The 27,917-nt window shown below is 38.5% G+C and overlaps 2 protein-coding genes across 3 annotated transcripts; one reads left to right on the top strand and one right to left on the bottom strand.

Moving 5' to 3' along the window:
* Positions 1–2: 2 nt before the first annotated feature.
* Positions 3–15,745, bottom strand: LOC121956197 (zinc finger CCCH domain-containing protein 7B). Its single transcript, XM_042504333.2, has 23 exons — positions 15,538–15,745; positions 15,199–15,263; positions 15,032–15,068; positions 13,669–13,866; positions 10,489–10,647; positions 10,005–10,085; positions 9,499–9,558; positions 9,206–9,260; positions 8,593–8,750; positions 7,436–8,006; positions 7,036–7,097; positions 6,849–6,948; positions 6,536–6,697; positions 5,677–5,891; positions 5,156–5,256; positions 4,848–5,029; positions 4,621–4,706; positions 3,703–3,860; positions 3,434–3,539; positions 3,066–3,174; positions 1,806–1,942; positions 1,521–1,690; positions 3–750 (listed from the first exon to the last, which is right to left on the bottom strand). Exons 2-23 carry the CDS (start codon positions 15,255–15,257, stop codon positions 570–572), a joined length of 3,147 nt encoding a protein of 1,048 aa, XP_042360267.2. The 5' UTR covers positions 15,258–15,263; positions 15,538–15,745; the 3' UTR covers positions 3–569.
* An 890-nt stretch (positions 15,746–16,635) lies between these two features.
* On the top strand, positions 16,636–27,047 carry LOC121956196 (ran GTPase-activating protein 1). Of its 2 annotated transcripts, none has more exons than XM_042504332.2 (16): positions 16,636–16,789; positions 18,476–18,595; positions 18,750–18,877; positions 19,596–19,655; positions 19,827–20,006; positions 20,816–20,950; positions 21,215–21,373; positions 21,558–21,671; positions 21,859–21,958; positions 22,192–22,276; positions 22,730–22,871; positions 23,577–23,693; positions 23,926–24,031; positions 24,856–24,944; positions 25,106–25,227; positions 26,274–27,047. In XM_042504332.2, the coding sequence occupies exons 2-16, from the start codon at positions 18,484–18,486 to the stop codon at positions 26,353–26,355; spliced, it is 1,731 nt and encodes a 576-aa protein (XP_042360266.1). In that variant the 5' UTR covers positions 16,636–16,789; positions 18,476–18,483; the 3' UTR covers positions 26,356–27,047. The 2 variants fall into 2 exon arrangements, with proteins under 2 accessions (XP_042360266.1, XP_087925641.1); XM_088069515.1 differs by having other exon boundaries at positions 25,106–25,270.
* Positions 27,048–27,917: the final 870 nt, after the last annotated feature.

Raw genomic sequence — 27,917 nt, 5'->3', positions numbered from 1 at the left:
TCTTTGCTTGAGTATAAATCAGTACTGAACGTGACAGCCTTTATTGAGTCTTTGAGAAATCATTTGTGAGGAGAATTTCAATTCACATTTAAGGCAACGAACATCCACATCTTTCTCGCTGAACTGTGGTGTAATTAAAGCGGTTAAAGTTACTCCCTGCTCAAACATGACACAAACAGAAAAGAACAAAATTTAATGCAACAGAATTCTTATGGCTTAACGTTATGTTAGATATGAACCTTTTATGAATTTCTTGTGATGAACGGTGTGTCTTTCGTAACACAAAGTGCTTTTTTCTGATTTTTAGGCTGGACAGAAATGAGAAATACAAGAGGCTCTGAAAACAATCCAAACAGCGCAAAGATAAACACATATCTTAGAATTGAAAGTCGAGTATATGGCAAATTTGAGAATGCAAATACATTTGTTCATGTATTAATTCAAGTGCATTTTTGGCAGGAAAAGCAAATTTGATCATGTCAACTGCTGACTTTGGTCATGACTTTAGTTTAAAAATAAACTTAAATGCTAGTTTGGCAGTTATTTGCGCACAAAGTAAAAAAAATATCTCAGTCCTGAAGTAAAAAGTTGTACTTCCCGAAGTCAACCTCGTCAGGCATGATCAGCATGTCGTCCCTGGCTTTGGCCAGCTTCCGTCGCAGGAGATCCCGTCTCTCGGTCCACTCCTGCAGCTCCTCTAAGCTGTGGGCGAAGTCGCAGCTCACACCGTCAGGACAGCCACCATCCAACCTGTCGAACATTTACATCATGCAAAACAAGCTGAAAACAACAACGGCATGTTGTATCCTTCTGGAGTCGATATCGTGTGAGCAGACAGTTGCTCATTTCCACATCCAGCAGACACAGATCTGTTTTAATCTCCACCACCTCTAGATAAAAATATTTGGCTCTGAAGCTGCTAAATGCTCCTCTCTGTTTACCAGCTAGATGCCAACTTTGTCTGCCTGCTGTTTTGTGTAGAGCAAGTGTTACATAAGAAGTTTATACGAATGTTTTAATTAAAAACAACTAAAAGTGAACCAAAGTAGTGCATTTTGTAGGCTGTAAAACCAAAACAATGAAAGATGCTACAATGCTCAGTGGAAATGATGGGAACTTCAGATTTGGTGATAAATCTGTCTGTTTGTCACTATGAGTGACTCCATTCACATTACACACTTCTAACCCAACATTAAAGGGACAGTTCATCCAAACCAAAAATACATATTTAATGCATCTTTTTAAACTTGCATATACAGCTTGATCCGGACACACTAAACCTTTATACATAATGTTTTTTTGTACACTGTAAATTTGTCTTGTTAATTTAATTAATCTGTTGTTACACTGTTGCTTTTTAACTCATAAGGTGCCCTTGAGTGTTTTGAAAAGTGCCTTCAAAAAAATATATCATTACTATTATAGTGTTTATAGTTGCCCTGTGGTGCTCAAAGTGGACTTTGGCATTAATTATTTTGACAGCGACTGAATCCAAAAACGGATCCAGGTAAATGTCTTACTTTGGGCAGAGTTCAAAGCACGGGCCCGGGAAGCGGTAGCTCCACGTCAGAGCTTCGTCCTCCCCCTCGCAGCTGAACACTCGGTCCTTGTGCTTCTCCGTGGAAATGTGCTGCTGCCACTGCCGCTCGCTGTTACTGTGCCTACCACACAGACGGCAGTGGAAACTACTCTGAAACACAACGAGGAAGCATCGGCGTGATTTTAGTCAGGAAACACAACATGTGAAAGTTTTACTTTGTGCCATTGCATCTGTTTTTGGTCTTTGAAAGCAAAGGTGTACCCACCATCAGTTCAGCATAGTCAGTTGGCATGCAGATGTATTTTTCCTCTGGAACAGGCTGCGTGAGCGTGGCTCCATCTGTTTGGCGGTTTTGGGCGGTTATTGTCAGCCACATGTCATATATCTGCTGCATCTCCCGCACTAAAGGCATGAATACAAATTTATTAACACTCTGACAATAGTCACAGCGCTTTAGGTGAGATTTATTATTACACATTTACAGATTGTCATCTAGATTTTTTTGCCTTTTTAGCAACATTTCAAAACTCTGTAGCACTCTGCTAGATGCTACAGCTCGAGGCTTCATTAGCCACTTAATGCAAAACATCTCTAAACTCTCAGTGGGTGAGTTGAGTTATGGGTAATGTAGGCGGTAAGTTTGGACAAAACAGAGGAATGCATTTATTAAAAAAAAAACAAAAAAACTGACTACATTTACATGCACACAACTTTTTACTATTATTGTGAATAATGAAATATTTCGAATTTGATATTGTTCATGTAAACAGCATATTTCATATTACGATATTCCAAATTTGACCTTTTTCCAGCTGTATCATTGTCCGAATAAGTCGTGCAATACGCCAATATTTTTTTGTTTTGAGTAACATTCTTTGTGCATACATACAAAGCATTTGGAATATACATCTTAATAGGGTTTTTACGCCAGTTTGCGACACACAGTCTCGTGCCTGTTCAAAGTCAGCTCTGTGCGTTGTCATGGGCGCCTTGTACATAAACAAACTAGCCAACAGTTTGCAAAGTCGTGTAGAGATGCATGCTCAAAAGAAAAGCTCTCATTTCTGCTCAGATGACAAAACAATCCTGCTTTTAAATATTATAAAAGACTTAAACATCAACAGTCTTTTGAATATGTGCAAATATTGTAACGCTAACATTTTTAGGACAGTGTTTACAGAAATGAAACACACAGCCAAAAAAGTCCACCACTGGTGGAAAACTCTTGAAAAATTATATTTTGATGCAAAAAAGCAAAATAGCACAAGTGGCTCCGAACTGCTCCACTTTTCCTTTTTTGGATGTGATGCACATGTTAGGACACGTTAATCAGAGTGTGCACAGCTGCTCCTAAACACAAGTATTAGTGGAATAATCACTTTCATGAGCCCTGTAAATACCCTTGTAAGAATACTGTCTTTTTCAGAATATGGACAAAAAAACTGCACATCAACATAGTCATTGTTTACGGAGTATGACACTCAAATCAGTGGAATACTGATAAGCAAATATTTAATTAACTTACAGTCATTATTCTTCATATACATCCACATCTCCTTCTCCTCCTGGCTGTGAGCAAAAGTGCAGTTTCCAGAGTAGTTACATTTCCTTTTCTCCAAAATTTGGGTACATATCTGCCGAGAGAAAACACAACGCTGCTAAAGATGCGTCACATGGTGCAGCGCAAACTTTCAACAGTACAAGGTTCAACAGGTTCAACAGGTTAACCTACACGTTCCATCTTTAAAAACACCAGAAATACAAATATTATAGTATAGTAAACATAAAAGACATGAAATGCATGATGGGTTGGGGCAGAAGGTTGCTCATCAATGTGGTATTGTTTGTTATGCACTTGGTTGAAATTATTTGCTTAAGAGGAAGAACGCGTACATCATACTGCAGAGGAAAGTTCTTGGCATGTGGCAGCGGTCGGACCTTAACCCATTTACTTCTCTCCAAGGACTTGACCAGCAGGACCCATTTCTCTTTAGTCCACCTGAATATGACGACACGAAAATGAGACGGGTATCAAGTGGAAAACAGAGGAATCATTTTGGCTCATTGTGTTTTACCAGCTTTATGCCTAAAAATTTTTCTTTTAAAATCTGCATATGTTCATACAGTTGAGGAACTATGCATTACATATTTTTTTAACTCACGTGTGCCTGGCCTTTGCACTGCAGTATTTGAGGGCTTTGTCTGGATCACTGATCAGGCCGTCCCGCCAGCAATTTGAACAGACAAACTTCATCTTCATATTCAGACTTTTCCCAACTGCTCCTCCTTTTGATTTGATCCCACCACCTCCAGAGGACACCTGCAAAACAAACACAGGAGTGATAGATATCTCTTCTTCATCTTCCACTTTTCATCTGCCAAAATCCACATTAAAATGATAAAATAATTTCAAATAACATTTTTAAAAAGAGTCTGTCTGACTACAACAACAGATTTTTAATTAATTAATATTTATGATTGCTCTATAATTTCAAAATTTGGAAAAACAAGCTTTTTTTGATACTGTTGAAGAAAATTATTACTTTTAAATTTAAAAAAAATTAAATTCAAAAATAACATTAATAAACGATTAAAATAAGCTGAAATGATAAAACACACTCTCTATTAATTTTAATCTCAATGTAAGAAGAATGATCGTACTATGTTGGAAAAATATAGAACCACCATCACTGATTACATGTCTTAGGCTGGAGAGGTTGACATATATTATTTGTTTATTATATTACTTAGTATTCTATTTCAATTTCGTTTAATTTATTTTTTTATTATATTTTTTCTTTATTTCTTATCTAATTAATTTATGTATTTTGGTTTATTTGTTATCTGTTATTATTACAATTATTGTTGTTTCATTTTATTTTCTTTGTGGGATATCTGACTGTGTGAGGGGATGCATATTTGTATATTGATGTGCTTTTTTATGTGCAGTTGAAACTTCAATAAAAAATATTGTTTAAAAAAAAAAAAGAAAGGTGCTGGACAAGCTCACCAACACTGAAATGAAGAAACATTGTCTTGTTTCTATAAACCTATGAAAATGACAGAAAATGGTTTCTTACTCTATTTCCTTTCTGTTTGCTTGCATTTTGATCCTGCTTGTCATGATACTTTGTTGATATCTTTACAATCTCATCAGGGCTGATACCTGAAAACAACACGGAAATAAAGTCAACAAAAACACAAAGACAAACAGAAAGTGTAGAAAGAAAACCCAAATACTCTTCATACAATTATTCCACTGCGTGTGTGTGTGTGTGTGTGTGTGTGTGTGAGAGACAGACTGCACCTGTGTCTCGCTGCACCCTCCAGGTTTTCAGCTCTATGGGGGAGTGGGCATAAAAGCAGCTGTCTTCTCTCTGGCAGCCGTAACGGATGGCTTGGCGGCACAAATCCAGCTGGCACAGGGCGCTTAGCGGTCGCACCTTTCTGTAGCTCACACTGTGGGTCCGCACCACAAATGCCAAGCACCTGAGAGGGAGAAATCAAAGTGTGCTTAAGATGAAATGAAGAGGGAAACAGCTAGTGTATGAGTGGAACGAGCGAGGGTCAGAGGACGAGGACTCTCAGTGACAAATATGTTGTAAACACGCTCACTTATTGGCATCGAAGGTGTGGCGAGCAGCCAAGTTAGAGCAGATGGTGTGACTTTCTTTACAGCGATTACTGATGATTCTAGGTTTACTGTCGTAGCATTCCTACAAAAATAAAAGAAGGACAAACAAACAAAAACAGGAAAGACAGGTACACAAAAACAGACATGTTGAAATGACTGAACAAATTACGCATTTATATATGTGTTTTTTTTTACTGATGAGTAAGTGCATTTATTTATTTAATTTTTATTTTTTTATCCATTTATTTTTTTATTGTTAAATAAGTCATCTTTTGCACCCTACAAATATATACCATGCAACAACTGTGGATTTTTTTGCTTTTCAAAATATATTACAGGATACAGAAAAAACTAACATATTGAAAGTTATTTCAGTTTAGATATTTTAGTCAGAATTATACTTTACAGATTTATAAAACAAATTCTTAATCATTAAATAACAGAAAAGACAATTATTAAATAATACTACACGTGATTAGTGTATAACGGACAGATCACTAACCTGACAGAGGAACATGAACATGCCCCTGTGCTCCTGCAGAAGGCGGAGGATGCTGTGTACAGGATCTAGTTTGAACTCTGCATTTTTAAACAACAGGTTTCGGTCCAACGTCCCCTTCCTCTCTTCTGTCCAAACGTCAATCTCCAGCTGGTTGTAGGCAAACGTGCATTTCTCTCCGTACTTACACACACCCAAATCCCCAGACTTCAGCAGCTCTGACAAATAAGAACATACACAGCTCACTCTGTCACACATTCATGGACATAAACAGGTTAATCACTTATTTTTATTACAGGTTCCCTCTTTCAATCGTTCCAGTATTACAGTCCAGAAGGATGTGTGCATCTACTCATGAATGAAAGGCTCGTGACAGCACGAGATGTAAACATTAATGGCGTCCTCCTCAAAATCTGCTCACAACTGGGATTATCTTGAGTAACCGGGTCATTTATGGAAAGACACATTGCTGTTGAGTTTTTCAAAGTATTTTTAGGCGTTTTCAGCACAACAAGCTGCTATCTAGTTCCATTATACTGAAAGAAGACGGACATTGCTACGGCCGATATCTCAAACACTTGGCCACTCACACCAAAACAATCTAGATTGATAAAAAGCACTACAGTTAGGGGGAGAAATGTATATTTTTTGATTTGGGGGTCAATAGTTACTGTCCATGTAACTACAATAATCAGAAAACACAACATTTGGTGGTGGGGGGGGGTTAATGTATACATTTATTGAATCTGTGATTTGTATATGTTTAATTACAAATGCTAATAAACAGATTTTTTCAAGAAAACACAACATTTACAAGATGAGATCTTGATATGATTCGTGAAATTGATTTTGAGATCCTTACCTCTGCAAAGTACAAACGGCCCAGTAAAGGTAGTCCAATTGGGGATCTTTCGCACTCTGGTCCACTCCGTGGGAGGATCTGTCTTTCTTCTACATAACAGAATGTCTCGCTGACAGCTGTGGACTAGATCTGGCTTATGCACAAATGTGTATATCCCTTGACCTGCAACATTTAAAGGTGGGATACAGGATGCAGGAGTTATTTTCAGGATAAGCTTCACACAGAGGAGATCAAAGGGCGTTAACCTGCCTGGCCTTTGTGGTTTATTGCGACACTGAAGTTAGTGTACGACGGACCTGGAGTGCCTACGTACCTCTACGAGGGAAACAGGAAGCGCAGGCCTGCAGGAACTCATGGGTGGAGGACAGTGGGTTAGAGACAGCAGCTGACATTTGGTTATTCCTCTCCTTTTCCTGTTGGCGGTAAGAATGAGATTCCAATTAATGCCAAATACAACAGACATCAACCGAGCAGGTAACAAGCCAGATAGTCAGTCTTACTTTGTAGTTGTTCTTTGGTGGTCGCAGCACTGGAGCTGCAGCAGCTTGAGAGCCTGTACTACCTGAGAGAAAATAAATAACAAATTATGTATACATGTAGTAAGTACACACTTCACACATGTTTAGCCCATTTAACACAAACACTGGTAAGACATATTGGAAAAAAGAGAGAACTTTAAGGTCCAGTGTGTACGATTTAAGGGGATATACTGGCAGAAATGAAAAAAAAAATACACATATATATAGTCATGTACCTTAGAATTAGCTGTTTATATCTATTTACGGAGTAGGTCCTTGTCTAAAAAATATCAGTCTTTCATTGATCTGCTGTTGGCTGTAAAGAACAAAAAAGATCAGGCTTTGCCAATAATATAATAAGTCACCGAGAACTCATTATCACCTGTTAAGCTGAAATTGTAGCGCGAGTCCAGGCTCGTTTCCCCGCAAGACACTGGTGGCAAAACTGCGCCAACACCTTCAACTGGTGAAAACGAGTCCAGGGCATCGAGGGAGTCGAGCGGATTCAGAGCTTTCACACCAATTTTAGGGATTTCACCTCCACCTGGATCAGAGGGAGTCTCCAGGGGATCTAATTCATCCAGCAGATCATCGAGGGACTTTTCACCTGTGTCAAGTTTGGTTTTGGACTCATTCGCAGCAGCAGCACTTGGAGTCATATCCAAGAAGTCATCCAGGGAATCAAGACCGTCCAGAGCATCCAACGCCACAGAGGTCGAGTTTAAAGCACCATCACCAGCTCCAGGGGTCAAGAGGTCGTCTAGGGTATCCAGAGTCGAACCTGTGGTGCTGCAGCCAACACCTGGAAAGGAGTCCAGGGCGTTGAGCTGGCTGACGGCCGAGCTGAAGAAGGCCGGGGGAAGCTGGGGAGTTGGGGCGGGCAGGACCAAGGGGACTGTTTGTTGGCAGGTGGGTGTCCTGCTGGGGACTGAGAATGCTGCCTGGGTGGGGCTCTGAAAAACATGGAAAAGGTAACTGGAGTGAAAATGGATGAAAAAGTAATGCAGCACATGTAGAGGTCAAGGCTGATACCGGTACTAATTATTAGTAGTTTATGAGACAAATAACCAATATTTGGAAACTATAGGCACTTCCGATAAATGTAAAAATCTTTCTGTCAATAGAGTTTGAAATGTAACAAACTCCAACACACCTTTAGCAAATGTTTAATCAAAACTAAATCTTTCATCATCAAATACAGCAAGTTCCCAGCAACCCAAATAAACTTTGTTAACTAAAAATGACTAAATAAAAATAGCTCCCGAAGATTTTACAAAGTAAAAGTTCCTCCCATGCTGACACGTTCTTTGCACTTTTTAATTAATTTATTAATTAATTTTTATCAGTGATCATAAAAAAATACGCTGCTACAATCAGCAAAGTGCTAAACATTGGCCCTGCTGATCTGTCGACCACTAATCACATGCTCTTCCTGTTCAGTTATCCTCTATAACCAAGAACTCCTTCTTTCCTTTATCAGGGACAGAAGATTATTCGTGCAGTGTTTTTCCTTGAAGACTAGTAAACACAGATTTTTACCTCAGTTGGCTCCGGCTCATTAGGGACACAGTCAAGCAGGTTGTCCAAGTCATCTCCCATCAGCTCCGTGTTCTCGATTGCGTCCAGCGAGTCAAGTGCTAAGGGGACGGCAGGAGTTGGGGAGGGACTGGAGGACTGAGGCATGCAGGGAAAACTGACTGAAGAGAAGCAGGAGGGAGTTTATTTAGATCATATGTAATCAGTTTAGTACAAAATTTGAGAACTTAATCATGAAACAAATGTGGGAAACAGTGAATGCACTTGTATAGCATCTTTCTACTCTTCCAAGCACTCAAAGCACTTTAAAACTAAATCCATTCACACACACGCTCACACACACACACACACACACTGGTGTCTGAGGCTACCATACAGGATTACAGCAAACATACACATTCACACATCAACGGCAGCCATCAGGAGCAATTTGGGGTTTGGTATCTTATCCAAGCACACTTAAAAAAGGCTGATTAGAGGAGTTTGGGTCTGAATCACCAATCTTCCAATTAGTGGATGACCTGCTCGACCTCCTGAGCCACAAACGCTCCAGAAATACATGCTATTGTTAAAAACACACAATTCTGATCAGGTTAAAGTGAAAAAAATTTCACACCTGGTGCGAGGCCACTCAGAGGATTCATACCATTTCCTACATGAGCAGCAGACACCTGGAAGTAAGACAGGGAAAAAAAGCTTAAATACAACAAATGAGGACATGAGAAATGAAAAACAGGAGAAAAATGCATAATCACTGATGCTAAATCACTGTCAGCTAAGAGGATTTAATATTTAAGGAATCAAAATGTTTTTGTTAGTAAATGTTGTGATGTAGAACTTTGTAGGAATCATATATTTACATTTTTCTAATGCACAGTGGTAAATGTAAAGAGATATTGTGGAACTCGCCTGGATGGTTTCAGCAGTCGTGTTTCCATTTGTGACAGCTCTCCTGATAAGTGCTCCTTCCTGGGAAAGACACAATAGACAGGACATCTGAGACACAACAAAATCAGGATCAAATGGGGACAAATCTGCACCATGTTTGGCAGTATCACAACATACGCCATGAAAAGACAAAATTAATCAATGATTAAAGATTTTTCTTTACTGAATCTAATGTGGTAGACATTTCTTTAATATACCTGGGTGCTATAAACCCATTGCTTCTGTATTTTCAAGGATTTTATCATCTGTAAGCCTAAAGGAATTTAATTTACTTGATGATAAAAAAAAATCATTTAATTCAAATAATTTCTATGACAAATACATTGAAATTACAAGATGTTAGCATTGCCCACTCCTAAACTGAGCTCTATTTGACCATCACAGAGCTGAAGACTGAGAAAATCCATTCACATTATTCACTTGTACTACTCTGTGAATAAATTCTTAACAATAATAATTTTACTGACATTTGAAACAACATAGGGCTTCCGGTTTTTTAGTCCCAGATGGACGGCCAGCTCCTGTGCGAGCTCGTTCACCTGTTTGTCCTGTCAGGAGTTAAAACACAGAAAGAACAAATCAATTTACTGCACAAAAAAAGTAAAATAAAAAATACAACACTGTGTTATTTACCATGTGGTGCAACCAACGTATTGACAAAAAATGTAAACAAAAAACAACAAAAAAAAAAAAAGCATAAGAGCTTATTATCTCTATGGCTTTTGACAATTTTTTTTTTTTTTAAGCGTGAATTTGCTATAGCTTAATTGTGCATGCATCAATCCATTTTTGTTTGCTCCTTGGAAGAGCTCAGTTTGTAAAATTTGTGCAGCATGATCGTGCACGTGTTTATTCTGGTACAAAAAAGAGTTTCAGCCAGGCTCCGCCATCTGATTTTAAAGGTGATAAATGTCAGACTAAGTTTACATTTTCATCCTCTCCTTTTTTTACCAGACGAGAGATGAGCAGACAGTCTGTAGTGCAGTTGTAGGCCTCCTTGTATTTCCCGAGCTCCTTCAAACAAAGTGCCTTCCTGTACAGGGCCCTGCGGCTCTCCTTACACACCGTCAGAGCTGCGTCGCAGTCCTGCACGCCTCGATTATAATCCCCCTGTGGAGGACATCAGACATGAAAATAAAGGACATGTTTTCGAGGTCATCATCAGATCCGTATTGTTTTTTAGAAGCAGCTTCAGAGCTCAGCTGTAAAGGGGTGAAGAGGAGAAAGTAAGAAGGGAGAAGAAGAAGAAGGGGAGGAAGAAAGATCAGAAAAAAGAGAAAGGAAGAGTGAAGAAGAAGTTGTGGATGGAGTTTCAGAAATCCTAAAAAGGAGTTGTACAAAAGGTTCATTTTTAGTGACCTAAAGCGCCATTTGCATGTCGACAAAAAGCCAACAAAAAGTCTGCAAATCCAGACGACAAAAAGAGACGAGACAAAACAAGAGAGAAAATAACAGGGTCTGCACACTAAACTACACTCTCATAAATATTAAATTAAATCACCACCAAGGTAATATTTCGAGCTACATGCGTTTTATTTAGACTGTTTAATTTTTCCCCAATTATAGGAATTTTTTGAGGATGTTTTTCCTTAGTCGCTGTGAGGGACAGAGGACAGAGGACAGAGGGATGTTGTATGCTGTAAAACCCTCTGAGGCAAATTGTGATTTGTAATAATATGATTTACAAATAAAACTGAACTGAATCTGACTGAAAGGCCAAAACTGAAAGAAAAATGCCTTATTTTCAAAAATCCCTGTATACGTGTGGACTGGGCTTTCGATTGACTCTCAGGTTCTCCCAGATGTGCCTCGGCCTCCCCTTGAACTCTAAAAACCTCCCTGTGACTCTTATCATGTTGATGAATGTCTCCCCCGCTTTGACAACTTTCATATATTGCCTTGGTGTTGGTGCTTCAGTCTGCACTGTATAATGTTTGGGCTTTCACCTGCTGCAGCATAAATATAGAATTTATTTAACCAATAAACATTATGATTGGACGCTCAAGTATACTAACCAATGGACTGTTATCTAAGAGATATTGTACAGTTAGCGGGTCATTTTTGGGTTATTATTGTGACATGAAACTCATCCAGATGATTCAACACTCCTCTGCTTCACCTCAGGGTCTTACATCAGCCTGTCAGGTTTCACTTCCCAAAAATGATCCGGTCACTGAACATTATCCCACTTATTATAAAGTTACCTCCTAAAGACTTCATTATTTTTAAAGAGGGCTTCCACGCATTCTCATGGACAAAATTTCAAAACTTTTCCATTACTTTTCAAGGACTTACAATTCATTTTTTTCCTGTCTAATTTGCTTAGCAATTTGTTAACCATATCAGATTCAAACTCTATTCAAACATCTTTTCAGATAGCTACAGCACATGGACTGAGTGAGGGCGGGGAGAAATTTCGGAAACGTACGAGATGTTAAACAAAACATCAAATCGACACATATTGAAGCTAAATTACATCAACAGCTACAAAAAAAAAAAGAATTTTCTGTTACATTTCATTACATGAAAGGTTTATGGAGGACAATTTCATTACAACGTCCATTACTTTCCCAAAACTTTCAATCATTTTCAATAATTCCATGACTTTTCCCTGCTTTAAAAATGTGATTGTGAAATTTCATATTTGATTTTTTATTGATTGAAAAGTTGATTTTACTGCTTCGGCTATGCGTCTACGATCATAAATGCGCACATTGCAACAGTCTGTTATGGATAGCAGCGGACTGCCGTTCAGAAATAACACACTGTAGAATGATTGACCAATCACAACCGAATGATCAATAATAATGTTTATTTAGGTTGAAACAGGTGGAAGATGACTCTAACCTGTCATTATTGTGGGCTGATCCACTTCTGTCTGGTTCCACAACTGACTCACGCTCAGACCAGGTTTGGGTGTGAAGAGGTGTTTACAAAATGCCTTTACTACTTAGTCACAGCAAGCAATTATATACAAACAAATTTTCTTATTTTTGCTCATATTTGGGATTTGTTATGTTTTAATTGTGCCCATTGGTTTTTGGGATTCAACAATGTTTTCTTATTTCTGCTTTTCTCTTAGGTAAGAGAGAATTTTACGAGCGGTCGAGAGCACTTTTACCAAAATAAGAGAAAAAGATCTTGCTTCCACAATCCATAAATTGTTGCACAACACAAAGAAAAATAAGTTTTACATTTGGGGAATGTTTTAAAAAATCTAATTTATATGAGGTTTTAGAGTATTTAAAATATCCAGATAATTCAATTTCAGGGATAAGAGATGCTACTATACATGGTGCATTTATTTCAGTTATTGTAATTTTAGTTACTGTGCGTCCCTCTGCTGACCAGAGCTGTAATGCAACTAAGTACATTTACTAAAGTTCTGTACTTAACTACAAATCTGAGGAACTTTACTTAAGTACAAATCTGAGGAACTTTTCCTCTACTTTGGTATTTTAATCTCATGCCACTTCTACTCCACTACACTTCAGAGGGAAATATTCTGCTTTTTACTACACTACTAGTATTCACTACCTACTTTACAAATATATTTTTGTGCACAACCAGAAGTATGATAACATAAAAGTGCAGCAATTAAGATAATAATTAGAAAATGATTTGGCAATTATTTATTTTGTTTGTGTAAGGCAGAAAGTAGTTAAAAGGTTATGAGAAAATTACGTGAATATAAGCACACAAAAAAAACAAAAGAAATCAACAAGAAATTAGTTAAAAGGTGACAAGAAAAATACCTAAAAATAAGTTAAAAAACAAACAAATAAATAAGAAAATAATCATCTACTATCTAATCACAACAATTATAAATGAGTGTTTCTGGACATTCTTCACCTATTTTTTATTTATAATATCTAATAATATTTTCCAGTCATTTTTTGGTCACCTTGTAATTTTTAGCATTTTGTAGGACATTTCTTGCTAAGTTGTAGATTCTGTGTTTTTCCCCATGTTTTTGAAATCAATCAAACCCATTTTCTCAGGTTTCAGAGGTTTAAACGCTTGTGAAAAGTGTCTGAACGCAGCACAAAAAAACTGACGTCCATCCAGGATTTAAGGGGTGAAGAGCGTTTAGTGCACCTGGAGTTGACTTATATTTGAGCTGTATCTCACCATACTGTGGTAGGCAGCTGCCCGGTTCACAAACAGGCTCTCCAGTAAAACTTCGGGGATCTGGATCTCCTCGGCTGCAGCGTAGCGGGACACATTCAGACCCTCAGTGAACTCTCTCACCGCCTGCTCCCACTCTCCGTCCTTGAATAAAGCGTTGCCCTCTTCGAGCAGGTTGCACACTAACCGGGTCAGGAAGTCCTGGGAGGAAGACAGAAAGAGTAGTGAGATATGATAGTGTGGTGGTGTGTCCCAAAAACTGTGGCGCCTGTTGTTACTGAAGTAGTCACACTTCACAGTGTAGATTTGTATCATTCATATCTAAATGTCTGCAGCCAAAAGCTGTCATACTTTTTTATGATTTTATTATGGTCCCAGTCAAATTACTCATGCACATGGACAGGAAGCACAATGGCTTTAAAAATACTGTCAAATGCTCAACTGTGTAAACACTTGCCTTGAGCTCTGGAGTTTTGTTAGTATGTATTTTAGGATTATGCATCCTCCACAGTTAGTTTGAGACTCTATGTCTACCTCAAGTAAAGAACTACCCATATATAGTGAAGCCTTAGTGCCTGTAAGTTGACCAAAGATGCCTGAGATGGACCAGTGCCAGCAGATTTAGCAACACAAACACATTCCTCACTTCTCAGAAGAACCTCAGTTTCTGACATGTTAGAATTTGTTGGCAATTATTTATTTTTTATTTAGTTTCCTGATTGAAGCTTCAATAGTTGTCTCTGCTCCTCAACGGCACCACAGAATATCATCCTATCAACTTTATAACTTGTTTTTAATTTTACTTGTGTGTAGCAATTTATTCTGTGTTTTGTAAGTTTTTTTGTAGTTTTAAGTTGTATTGTTTGTCATCTTCTTTGTATCACTTTATATCATGTGCTGTTGTGTGTTATTTGTCTTGCATGTGTCTTTTTTTTTCTCTTCTTCTCGTACAACTTTGTATTATCACGTCGTTGTGTTGTGTCTTTGTTCTGCCATGCCGAGTGATTACAGATACGAACTGGCTCTAAGTTATAATCTGGTATGGTGCATCAGCATTTATGTTTTAAACTGTACACAGTGCCTTTTAAATAAAACAAATAAGTAAAAAGCAAGACAGAGTTTGAAAGAAACTGAAGCTTAACACTGTCTCTGAGAATAGAATTGCAAAATATGTTAAGTACTTGATTTTACATGCAGCCAGAAATTGAAAAAAGAAAACTGTAAGAAAAGACAGATGAATTTCAAAAGAAAGACAACTGAAAGTGCAGAGGGATATCTGAGCAGCTCATCATAGTGTACATCATGCATAAATCTCACAGGACAGTGGAGACAGACATAACATTGTGTTTGTAATAACAGCGTGTACCTGGTAGGCCGCTGGTTCTGGATAAGCCAAGGAAGACCTAAAAGACAAGATGTATACTAACTTAAAAAAGTACTGACAGTTTTGAATATCAAGGATATGAGTCATTCGAGGACAGCGCAGGTTTCACTCTCTATCAGGGTGCACTCAACTATAAAAGAGCAACTCACTGTATAAAAATCAGAGATTTGCTTATCTCTTCTTTGCGTTTCTGTCTGGCAGGGTCCATGCTTCCCTGAGAAAAATAAACGAATAAACAAACAAACAGTAAATGTTGTGTTGATAGTGACCATAAAATGTAGCTGGTGAACGCCCACTTCCTCCATAAAAGAAAGCAAGAAAGCAACCACTTTTGTCACATCGTCTTAAGACACTCACCGAGCCTGTTCGTGTCAAATACATATATTATACAGAGACAAATAAACAGCATGTAAGCCCCTCACCCCGCATGTTTCTCTGGCTATAATGGCGCGAGTGGGCTAACTTCACACACACACATACACACTTACCGTATGAGGTGAGGAAGTTCATTGAACCGAGGCAATGTTCAGTGTCCACAAGGGGACAAAGACGGAAAAACTTTGGACAGCTGAGAGGTCGAGGCGACGAGGAAGAGACCCGCCGAGGCGTCGTGCCTCACTTCACATTTCCCAGTTAAGTTTCGATTCCGTGCAGCCCCAGTCCACCCATGAGCCAGCTGCTAACCTCCACACTGGCCCTTTAAAAAGTCTCATTTAACTTTCCTCGGTTTAATCTTTCAGGCACAACTTTTTGCATAAAGTCAATAAATACTATCTGCTCCCTCTTGCTGTGCAGTTAATTCATACCGAGTTTTTTAGTCTTTCAGTTGACTTTATGATAAAATATATTTTGGGGAAAATAACTGCGCAGTCCTCATTAATAAGACCGAAGTAGTGCCTGACAGACTATACCCAGGGATAAATTTAGGTCACTAAAGAAGAAAGGAAATAGGTTTATTTACTTATTTATTAATTGATTTTGTTTGTAATTTTAAGTATTATTACATATTTGTTACTATGTTATGTACATCCATTAAAGTACATTTTAAAGTAATTTTATATTTTATAATTTTAAAATATTGAATTTTTTATAAATATATATTCAGTAAATAAAGTTCCCATTTAGATAGTGATTTAAAAAAAATCTAGAACTGATTCTTGTTGCGTAAATTGTTACGATATTTAGAAAGTTGCCATCCTTAAAAAAGTTCACCTTATTTTTTTGTTTATTTTTTATAAATCAAGTTAAGTAAGGTTTCTATTTTTTATTTACATGAATACATGTGGTATTTACCCACAGTGATGATAATTTTAACCATATCAGATATTCATTTTAGGAGATTATTAATTCAAGTTTTGAGTGAGTCTAATGGTTGTATTTTGGTCGTTTAATAGACTAAATCAAAGCTGTGATGACCAAACATGAATAAAAAAATATCAAGTTGGCACTTTTTTATTTTTTATTTTATTTTTTTAAAAACATACCCGGTTAAGTTTGAGTTTTAAACAACAAATAAATGATAGCAATATTAATTTTTAAATGACCTATTAATTTTTTTTTACAGACAGTAGGCTAATGAACGTGAACACTGCCATTGTAGTCCTATTGAACTACAACTCCCTTGTCTCCCTGCTCTGTGGCCGTCAGATCGTGTAGTGTGGTGCTGGATCTGGTTTTGAACGCTAGGAGCGAGCGGGAGTGTGTGACTTGCCTGGATTCAATCAGCACAGCGGTGTTGTGGTAATTGTTATCTATTTTCTATTGGGAGTAGAGTAAATTATGGATTAGAGATTTTGTTTTAAAGAATTTAAACCGGGGAGTCGAGGGGTCAGAGTAACGGTTTTCAGATGGCCGACTGGAGAGGCCGTGTAACAGCCACGCTCTGTCTGACATACCCTTTAGCCGTGTTAGCTAGCTCACCAAATGTTCCGTTGTACAATCCTTTAACCACCGGACTACGTTTTTCAAGTGTCCAGCGGTGAAGGAGCCCGGTGTTGAACCGACAGATTTCAATATCGGTCACACCAGCTACAATGTCATCAAACCGTTTTGTTGTTAGCATATAGTTAGCAGCACTCGGCTAATGCTAGCCACCGGCTACTTACCGGGGAAAATCTACCTCAAAACAACATTCATCTCTGATAACCGCAACTCGTGAAATCAGTAATTTAAATATACGTCTTACACGTGTGTATACAGGTCAGCTTACAGCCATAAAATCCAATCCATAAATTAAATCTGAACTACAGATTTATATCGTACAGCAGATGTAAATATTGTTTTAGGGTGGATTTCCCCCCCATTGAAAACAGCGCTTTCAGCAGTTTTGGTGCAGTGGAAAGGTGGGCTAATGTTTCTAGAAAAAACAGGGGATTTAACGCCAGATTGGCCACACATAACTGTATATTTAGGGATAAATTACTTATATTAGGTGGCAGGTATTTGGTGCTTTATTGGTAATAAAGCACCAAAACAGAGGAAACCAACTCTGTCAATCAATCAGGCTGAAAATGATACTTTAATGATCCCGAGCGAAATTCAGACATCCAGTACTTTATAGGACACATAAAAAACACAGATACTCTCAGTAATATAGAATTTAAATATGAGAGTAAAAACACAGCAGTGAAATGATAGTCTAGCCACCACAACTACTGCAGAGATCTGTTAGTATAATAGAGTATGTGCTGATTAATGAAGTGCAAATGTAAGGTGGTCAACAGAAGAGCTGCAACGACTAATCAAATAGTTATAAACGATTAAATGGATCACCAACTAATTTGATAGTCAATTAACCAGTTCAGTATTGTTTTGGGGGGAAAAAATTAAAAAAATTCAGATTCCATCTATTTAAATGTGAATATTTTTTGGTTTCTTCAGGCCTCTGTGACAGTAAACCAAATATCCGTGTAATATGAACAAACATGAACTGTATTTTTTACAACTTTTATGAACACTGCACTGACATTTTTCATCATTTTCAGACCTCTCTTAGAACAAACAACTAATTGATTAATTGAGAATTTGACTGGCAATCAAAATGATCATTATTTGTAGATTTAGTTAACAGTGCAGCTGTTGCAAATGTAGGGTAATAAAAAAAGCAAAAACTGCAAAAATAATGATTATTATGGATAGTATAAAATACAAACTAAAGATTCGTATATTAAGAAATGCAGACTGTACATAGGGCTAACACAACCAGTAATTTACACTTTAGGAAAAGGTGATTAAAAACAAAACATTTTAAAAAATACCAATGATGACTGTGAAAAATATGAAATCAAAACAAAAGGTACAAATACAAATTATGCATAAGGTTATAACCAGTAACTAACAGATAGTCCAGCAGCTTAATGACAGATTGCAGGTGATCATTCAATCAGTTTCATTTTCAGAATAGTGAATCATGTGTTTGTCCCGCAGGCGTCACGATGGCGACAGACATTGTATCGCAGTTGGCCGATTCTCTGGCCAAAACCGTCGTAGAGGAAGGAGAGCTGAGCTACAAAGGCCAGGGAAGAAAGCTGGATGATGCCAAATCGGGTAAGTGTCACATGTCACGGTGTGTGCTCAGCATGCTGAAACTCTGACAACAAGACACTGAGGCTTTATCACTGAAACACACATTAGTCTAATGATTTTTAAACACATCATACCAACTCTCCCATCCCTCCTTCTCACTGTCCCCCCTCTGCAGCGGAGGACATGGTGAAGGAGATCCAGGATTTTGAGGATTTACAGGCTCTGAGGTTGGAGGGAAACACTGTGGGTGTGGAGGCAGCACAGGCCATCGCCAAGGCACTAGAGACAAAGAGCAAGTTCAAGGTTTGGAGTGTTTTTCTGGACCGTTTTCGTTGTTCTCATTTTGAATCTTGCCACTGATTTCATCTTCATTTTGACCCTGTAATCAGGAAATGTTTGGCATTTTTACTTGATGAATACAAAGTGGTCTGATAAGCATCAGAGCAAAGTGAAAGATTCCCGTCATAGTTTACTTAAACCTATTGGGAGGTCAACCTTTCGGTTATTTTAGTCCCCCAACACTCCAAAAGCTGGAGCATTTACTATACTAAAATAAACAATAAATACTTATCTTCGAAAATCTGTAACAAGAACAAGAGTTTATGACTGCAACTTTATTTTAGTTATAAATTAATCTGTCAATAATTTTTCTCAATTAATGATAATTAATGATTAATGAATGTCAATAAAATGGCTGAAAATAAAAACATTAAACTCACCCTGCATAATATCCCAGAGTCCAAAGTGACCTCTTAAAATGTTCTGTTTGATTTGACTAACAGGTCAAAAGTCCAAAGCCATTCTCAACTTTTCAAAAGCATGAAACCAGCAAATATTTGGCTTTAGCTTTAAAAAAAACCAAACAATTATTCAGTAATCAAAATTGTCTCAAATTAATTTCCTTTGATCAATTAATCCCTTTGTCTACTAATATCTACAGCGCCGGTACAACACACTGAACATGATTGTCATATATTCAAGATGATGTCTCATCTGACACTTTCTTTCTTTATTCTTTCAGCGCTGTTTTTGGAGTGACATGTTCACAGGTCGTCTGCGCTCTGAGATCCCGCCTGCTCTGGTAACGCACTTCTTCCTTTTCTCTGTTGTCCTGTCAAAGAAAGTGAGGGCTCCCGGTCAGAAATATTGCCCTCTTACAGCCATTACAGAGCTTTAACAGTCGTCTTTGTTTTTGATACACTGCTCTTCTTCTCCCGCCTTTAATTTAGTTTTTCTCTACCTTGTGCTGTAGAATTCGCTGGGTGACGCTCTGATGCTGGCGGGTGCCAGGCTGACTGTTTTAGACCTCAGTGATAACGCCTTTGGACCAGACGGGGTGAAAGGCATCGAGAAGCTGCTCAAGAGCACCGCCTGCTACACGCTGCAGGAGCTGCGGCTCAACAACTGCGGCATGGGCATCGGAGGGGGGAAGGTAAGTCACGCTAACATCTTTTTTTTTGTCTTTTTTTTTTCATAGTTAGATTTTTATTTTGGAAAAGCATCCATTCACATAGTTACTGTATTATTGCAAATGGGTTCACAAAGCATAATGTGAACTCAAAACAAGATAAAAGAAATTGCAGTGCGTCAGATATTCATTAAACAGTCCAGCTCATCCAAAGGTTTTTCTTTTCTAACATTAATCCAAGTTTTTAAACAATTAAAACATGGGAACCTTTAATATTAGAAAGGTACACCTGTACGATCTAATGCAGTCCAATACAACTGTTTTTGCTTTGGTTTACTATTATGATTCATAGAAACTTCTTATAATGCAGAACGTACTGCAAAAATATTGCAACAGATACCAACGGACCAATATTAACCAGCATACTACCGTCAGCTTGGTCTGTTAACCCTTTGAAACCTGGAGCAACTTTTCTTGTGCTGCTCTCAGATGCCTTTCACAAGTGTTGTAACCTTTGAATCCTGAGAAAATCGAGCAAAGCAGTTTCTTTCAGAAACATCTGAAAAAAGCAATGAGCAACTTGACAATAAAGGTTTCACACATTGCAAGAAATTAGAGGATTTGGAAAATTAATATTTTCCAATAATTTATTTTTGGGTTGACGGGAGATCACCTCTCTTGCCTGTACTGATTTAATTAAGTTCCACTGGATATCAGGACAGAGAGATATTTTTCTAAGTTTCTGATTTATTGATAGTATCTTTAATAAAAAGAAAATTTTCCAAAACAACAATGGTTGTAAAAAATCACACCTGTGTTTTTGGACTCCTCAGATCTTGGCTGCTTCATTGATACAGTGCCATAAAAAATCCAGCACAGAGGGCGCCGCTCTCGGTCTGAAGGTGTTTGTTGCAGGGAGGAACCGCCTGGAGAACGATGGAGCCACCGCCCTCGCTCAGGCCTTCCAGGTACACGGCTCACTGCTCCTCAAGTTTGAGCTCTGACAGAGAAACACAGCAAAGTCTATTCTGATGAAGCATTACCTGATGAAAACGGAGGGATTTTACCACAGCCTACCTCCTTGGAGCACCTTCATGATTCATTTAAAGCAGCAGAGCTCATATTGTCATTCAACCACTCGACCATTCTTGTTCAAAGTTGTGAGAGTCTGTTACTGTAGACAAACAGTTGTGTTGTCCGACTAATCGTACAGTTGCCATTTGTGTTCCCAGTTGATGGGCAGCCTGGAGGAGGTTCACATGCCGCAGAATGGCATCAATCATCCCGGGGTGACAGCTTTGGCCACGGCCATGCAGCACAACGCAGGCCTCCGCATCCTCAACCTCAACGACAACACCTTCACCGAGAAGGGGGCTATCGCCATGGCGCAGGTACTGACGCAGCAGACATTTATTATTATTGAGACAGTTGACAGTTGAGGGGACAGCTGCTGATGGTCCTGGTTAGTTTTTAGCGTGGACTCTGAAACAGATAAAAGACCTCTGACTGGATCTCTAAGTATGAACTGGAGCGTATTGTATGGTCTTGTTAGGCTTTGATTTGTGTCTTTTACAGGCCCTGAAACACCTGCGCAACATCCAGGTGATAAACTTTGGAGACTGTCTGGTGCGTCCAGCAGGCGCCAGCGCTATCGCAGAAACTGTGTCAGAGGGACTCCCAATCCTCAAGGTGAGAGTCATAAACTTAACTACTGTCCCCCGATCCAGCCTGAGCTCTCACTGCGTCTCACAATGATAATTTCTTTTCTTCCACAACAGTTTATTGTGAAAGATCTTGCTCTAAGCTTTTTTTTTTGACATTTTTTTCCCCTGTTATTTAAAAGAGAAACACAATTTTCTGTTTATGTGCTAAACAGGAGCTCAATCTGTCATTTGGCGAGATTACGGAGGAAGCCGCTCTGGCTGTGGCACAAGCAGTAAAGGACAAAGACCAGTTGGAGAAACTGGACCTAAATGGTAAAAACATAAAAAGAGTTAACTGCAATTCACACATGTACATTTATTATTACTTTTTTTTTTAGTATCTTTAGCTGTAAAACGGTACAACAATCTGGTTTAAAGTTTCTCTGCCAATGGTTTTTAGAATAGAAGCAAACTTACATTTGTAGAGGCGTTATTTAGAGATTTTCTTTTTGGTAAATTTGGCTCCCAGACTACACTGTGTGAAATATAAACTCTGTGGTTTTTAGGTAACTGTCTCGGAGAGGACGGCTGCAAAGCTCTGAAAGACGCCATGGAAGGCATGAACATCGGAGATATTCTAGGATCACTCAGGTAACCACGTTGTTTTTAAGCTCGTGAGGTGTTTTTATGAAATTCATATATATTTTTTCTATTAATGTCTATCCTGTTGTGGGTCATGTGGCCCTAGAAACTAACCCAGAATGCACTGGGTGAGAAGGACGGGCTGCTAGTCTTTGACAGTCTGTGATAGGTGAGCTCACCTGTTTGTGTTTGGACTGTGAGAGGAAACCAGAGACTGTTACTCACTCCTCTGTGAGGTGACGGTGCTAAACACTGAGCCATCGTGTCACCCTCATACATTTTTAAATGATGTGTTTGTAAAACATTTTGGCCTTTATAACAAGATAATTGAACAGAAGCTGCTTTTAATCTGATATTTGCGCTGGATGTGGTTTTAATTTTGTAAAATATCATCGATTATTCAAAGAGATTCATCTAATCTCAAAATCCTCATTAATGGTTGGTGTTTTATATTTGCCTCAGTGACGATGAGGGAGAGCCAGAGGATGATGACGAGGACGAAGATGAAGATGAGGAAGAGGAGGAAGATGACGAGGATGTGGAGGAGGAGGAATTAGAGGAGGAGGAAGAAGAAGAGGAGGAGGAGGAAAGCAGTGGCATCAAGGTAAGTTAAATGTGTGATGATGCGAGACGTCAAAGCAAAATTAACACAAAAAAATCATCATCACCTGACTTTACATGAGCTGAGTGACATTTAAATTCCCTCCTAACAAACAACTTGTTTGATGCTGTGCAGCTGACGTGTGTCAGTAGATGAAAATGACAAAGATCTTACTTTTGCATTTAAATATTTCTTGACAAAAGCTGAAAAGCTGCATCTGATAGCAGGACAGTTCTCATGAACAGTTTCCTTCACAGTTTAACACGAGCATTGACCTTGAAAAGAGGCCAAAACAGCAGTGAATGTGAACGGGAAAGAGATTTCTCCTATTAAGAGCATATGTCGCTATATTAATAATGCTGACATGTCCACATAACTGTTGATTTTTTTCACCATAATAATAATATTTATTATTATGAATTTGTCTATTTACTTATTGATTTTATTTTTATTGTTTATTTCTTTATGATTTAAATACATATGATAAATTACTGTAATTCTGTGCCCTAAAAATGTTGGCGCCCTGAAGCCTCCATGTGGCAATAAAAAAGTTAGAATTGGAGTGCTGTCCTGATCTTGTAGCACGACAGCATCAGTTTTCACTATATGGATGACATGAAGTCCCATTTAAAGGCTTCGCTAGCTGCATGTACGTTTTTGTTTGGGTTTGTCTTTCCATCGACTTTCTTGTCTCTCTCTCTCTCATAGTTATCGACCCCTGCATCAGCACCACGGCCGCCAGACGTCTCCTCCTTCCTCAGTTTCCCGTCCCCGGACAAACTGCTCAAACTGGGGGCCAAGAGAGCGATGCTGATCGAGCAGCAGGTAAACACTGAAGAGACTCCACATGCACATGCGCATCAGCCAAAGTTTCCACACAAAGAACTGCATCTTTCTATTGATAAGAGGCACCACAGGCCAACAGAAATGTCTTTGGGGTTGCATTTCTTGGAAATTGATGCCGCATTTCCACTGCATGGTACAGCTCAGCTCTGTTCAACTGGCCTCGCTCTTTCTCGATGGCCGTCAGTGAATGTTTTCCTGTCTCTGTGTTTAGGTGGATGTGACAGACGCTACAAAAACAGCTGAAGCCTTCCTGAAGATTGCGTCTGTGTACAAGGAGGAGAATAATGATGTTAAAAATGCAGTTTTGGACAGCGTTGGTGAGACTCTTTGTCTGCATCAGTTGATTTGATTGTTGCTGTACATGTTCTTGTCGACAGATACACAAACACAGACACGTTCAAGCGCTTTCTACATATAATGACTTTAAAAATTATTTTGTTTTTATCAGCTGCCAGAAGATTGATAAAAATAGACAGTTACAAAAACTTTACTTCAAGCCTGTTTTGGCGATAATACATCACAACAAAATTATTTGCTTAAAAGTAATTAATAAAAGTACAAGCCAAAAGATTAGTTAGCACATAAACAAGTGACAGAACACGAGGATAAATCAATTTTAAAATGTATATTAATAAAATTAATTAATAAATAACAAGAGGAGGAAAAATTGGGGGGGGGGGTTCCATTTCCATTAGATTACTTATCAAGACAGCAATCTCTATTATGTGAAGGATATTTTAATAAGGTCTCAAAAAAAGGGACAATAAATTAGTTAAATAAAATAACAGGACAAGTGACAAAAGAATATGCACTTTGTGACTTGTTAATAACATCAATGCCTATGAGTTATATACGAATACTGACGCCACTCTCATGTCTCATGATAAATATAAAGTCAGAGTCAAACAGCTATTAGGAAAAACAGCCAGCAGGGTGCCAAAAGGCAAAAAAAAAGTCTCCAGATAGGAGACTGGATGTCAGTCTCTTTATGTAACTCAGAAACAAAGCAAAAAGTGAATTTCCCAAAATGTTCCTTTTACTTTGTCCATAAATAACTTTGGATTGTAACAGTGACATACATTTTCTATATTATTTTGATGTTTTGTGGACAGTGTAATCATTTTTTTTTTTTAAATCACAGATGCCCTTCTGAAGAAAGCTTTTGCCACTCCTTCCTTCCAAGGCTACAGCTTTGTATCATCTTTGTTAGTGCTGCTCGGACTTCTCAAGGTATAATCATGTAAATATGATTTTCCTCGCTGTCACTTTCTGGTATCTGTTGCTTCCTTTACAGCTCTAGTTTTGGTCTCATCACCTTAATTTCCCATTATTTCTAACGCTCCTTTCATCCCCGTCCTCCGTCCCTCTGTCCTGTCCTCCTGGCTGCTCAGAGTGAGGACAAAGTGAAGCCTGTGCTCGTGGTTCCCGGCCACCTCCACGCCTTGGAGCACGTTGTTCGGCAGGACTACTTCCCCAAAGAGAACGTGGCGGTGCTGGAGGCCTTCATGTCCCGGTAAGGGCGTGAGAGAGTGAGCCAATCAGCAGGCAGCTTCCAGGTACTAAATACTAAATAAATAATGTTAGCAGTAGACACACACTTCCCTCTGTGCTATGATACAGCTGACGTGTTTAGTTCATTAGAGAGAAAATAGTTTCTACACGCTTCCTTCACTTTTTCCCAGCAGCTGACACGGGAACTTCTTGAGTTTTTGAGGAGCTTTGGTGTTTATTCACGGTCAAACTAAATGGTACATTTACTGCCGTTAGACAACTTTACTACTAACCTTTCTGTCTCCTGCCGGGAATTTCTTTTGTGTTATTACTCATTATATTCTCTGCTTATTTTATTATATTGGCAGTAAAGTGCCAAACTGTGTGGATACCTTAATGTTTCACCACGGTAAGGAAAACGCCAAACTAAAGATTGTACATAAAGATGAAAAAAACACGGTCCCACTCACTTCTGTTGTACAAAACTAAAAGCTGAATTATCCCGGTTATACAGCAACACCACAGCAACCATCTTGCTCTGGTGGCGCCATTTGGAGCCAGAGTCTGGCGCTACGGCAGCTACCACGGTATCAAGTTCCCGTCCAGCCAATCACAAGCAGCGCCATTGATCCTTAGCACACCATTTGGCAAACACAGCTGTCAATCATGTTGTCAAATCCACTTTTCATAGCGTAGAATAACTAATTAAATTCATTCTTATTAAAAAATTAACTAGCAGTTGAACCATCACCAGCGTGATGACCTAAAATGTCAGAATCCATCTTTGGGAAAAAATGTATTTGACCTGAAAGGGACATGACCCATGTCCTTTTCACTAACATGGAGGGGGTGGGGTTTATGACCTTTACTGCAGCGAGCCACCAGGGGGCGATCAATATGTTTTCTATCTTTATTTAAAGTCTACACTCCATACCATCTCAGCACTGTTAATTAGAGGATTTGTGTGTGTGTGTGTGTGTGTGTGTGTGTGTGTGTGTGTGTGTGTGTGTGTGTGTGTGTGTGTGTGTGTGTGGACTTGATCTTCTGACTGTGTTTTATCTTTAACAGAAACAACAAGGCTTTGGAGTCATGTGGAAACGCCAGAAACAGCCTCCAGTTGACGCTGCAGAGAGTCAGGTCTGAGGGCTGAGGACACACACATACACACACACACACACACACACACACACACACACACACACACACACACCTTTACACAGACTGAACTCTGACTGATCACTGATGGACCTCTGGAAGCACACAAACCCAAATCTGAAGCAGATAAATCAGTTCAGCACTTGAGAAGAACAGACTCCACTCAGACACACTTCACTGTGTCGCCGCTGTCCTTCATCAACAAACCTCTCTCTGGACTCTGGACTGGACTTGAACGCTCTGTGTTTTGGAGCAGACGATGCTCTTAATGTGTGGACTGACTGCAGTGCTTTGTGTACGCTCATATAACCACAGGACAGCACTGACAACCTCGTGCTCTTTGTATTCTGTTTCCTCACGGTTATTGAAGCACAGATTACACTTTGGTGCAAACTAGAAAAGCTCTGACCAGAACTGATCCTGGCGTGGAGGCTTTAGCTCGTGTACATTCTCCATTTCATATCTAACTTTTACTGTTCTGTTGTTTTATATTAAATGTTTATTGAATTCCATAATATGGTCAAACAATGGTGTTATTAAATTATATACTCACTGATAAATATTATCAAAATAAGACTGTAAAGTAAAATAGAGCAATCAAAAGGGATGAAATGTGTCTTTATGTATTTTCTGCCTTTAGCGAGGCACATGAATTTGTGTTGCAGAAATAAAGCTGGTTTGAGTGTCTATCACAGTCTTTGCATATTAACTGCAGAGAATTTTTATTGAACAAAACAGATACTCTTTAACCCTTTGCAACCTTGAAACAAACTTAAAGACGCTGAGAGGCTGAGGCGGGGCCTGGTCTATTGTCTAATACGCCAACAAAAGATTCACTGAGAGTCAAAAATACCTCCAAAAAATGTATTAAAGAAAAGGAATAAACATATTATAACGTGCAAAAACTTGAAATAATCACAATGATCAAAGGAAAAGGTTTTTTTTTTGAAGATTGGAAAAAATCAAAAAATATATTTATAATTATCGTAAATATATATTTAAAAATATTTTTATTGAATAACTATCGTTTTTAAGGTTTTTTTTCAGGTCGTTCCCTTTTGTTTGTATATTTTTTTCTAATTTTCATGTTATTTTCTTGTATTTGCTACTTTTTGAGTCATTTCTTCTTAAATTTGTCATTACATTCTTTCTATGTTTCTGAAAGAAATCAAGACAATTTGCTCAGGGTTAAATACGTACAATGTACAAGTAGAAAATAGTAGATATTAGCCTTTAACAGTGGGTTCAGAGAATAAGTTCAGACTTTCTACATAATTTTTCCTGAACCGATCTGTTTTGTGGCGCTGGGGGTCACAAACCAAGAATAATAACTTTATCTCTTACATATGTACCAAATGTGGTCAACCTGACCAACAAACACAGTTTCTCCTTGTGTTTCAGCCTCCTGACTGCACAGAAAATGTAAAGCCAAGGTGTTAATTTGCAGTGAGGGGGCTCAGGGATCAGGGGTCGCCCGAAAAGAATTTGCCAAAGCCCTGTTTGTCAGACAGCCTGACCGCTGACAGTAAGTGCTGGACACACTCAGAGGGAAATTAA

The sequence above is a fragment of the Plectropomus leopardus genome, chromosome 18, assembly GCF_026936395.1.
Source record: "Plectropomus leopardus strain MGB_pleo_1.0 chromosome 18, ASM2693639v1, whole genome shotgun sequence".
Taxonomy (NCBI): Eukaryota; Metazoa; Chordata; class Actinopteri; order Perciformes; family Serranidae; genus Plectropomus; species Plectropomus leopardus.
This window is presented reverse-complemented; position numbering and strand designations above follow the sequence as displayed.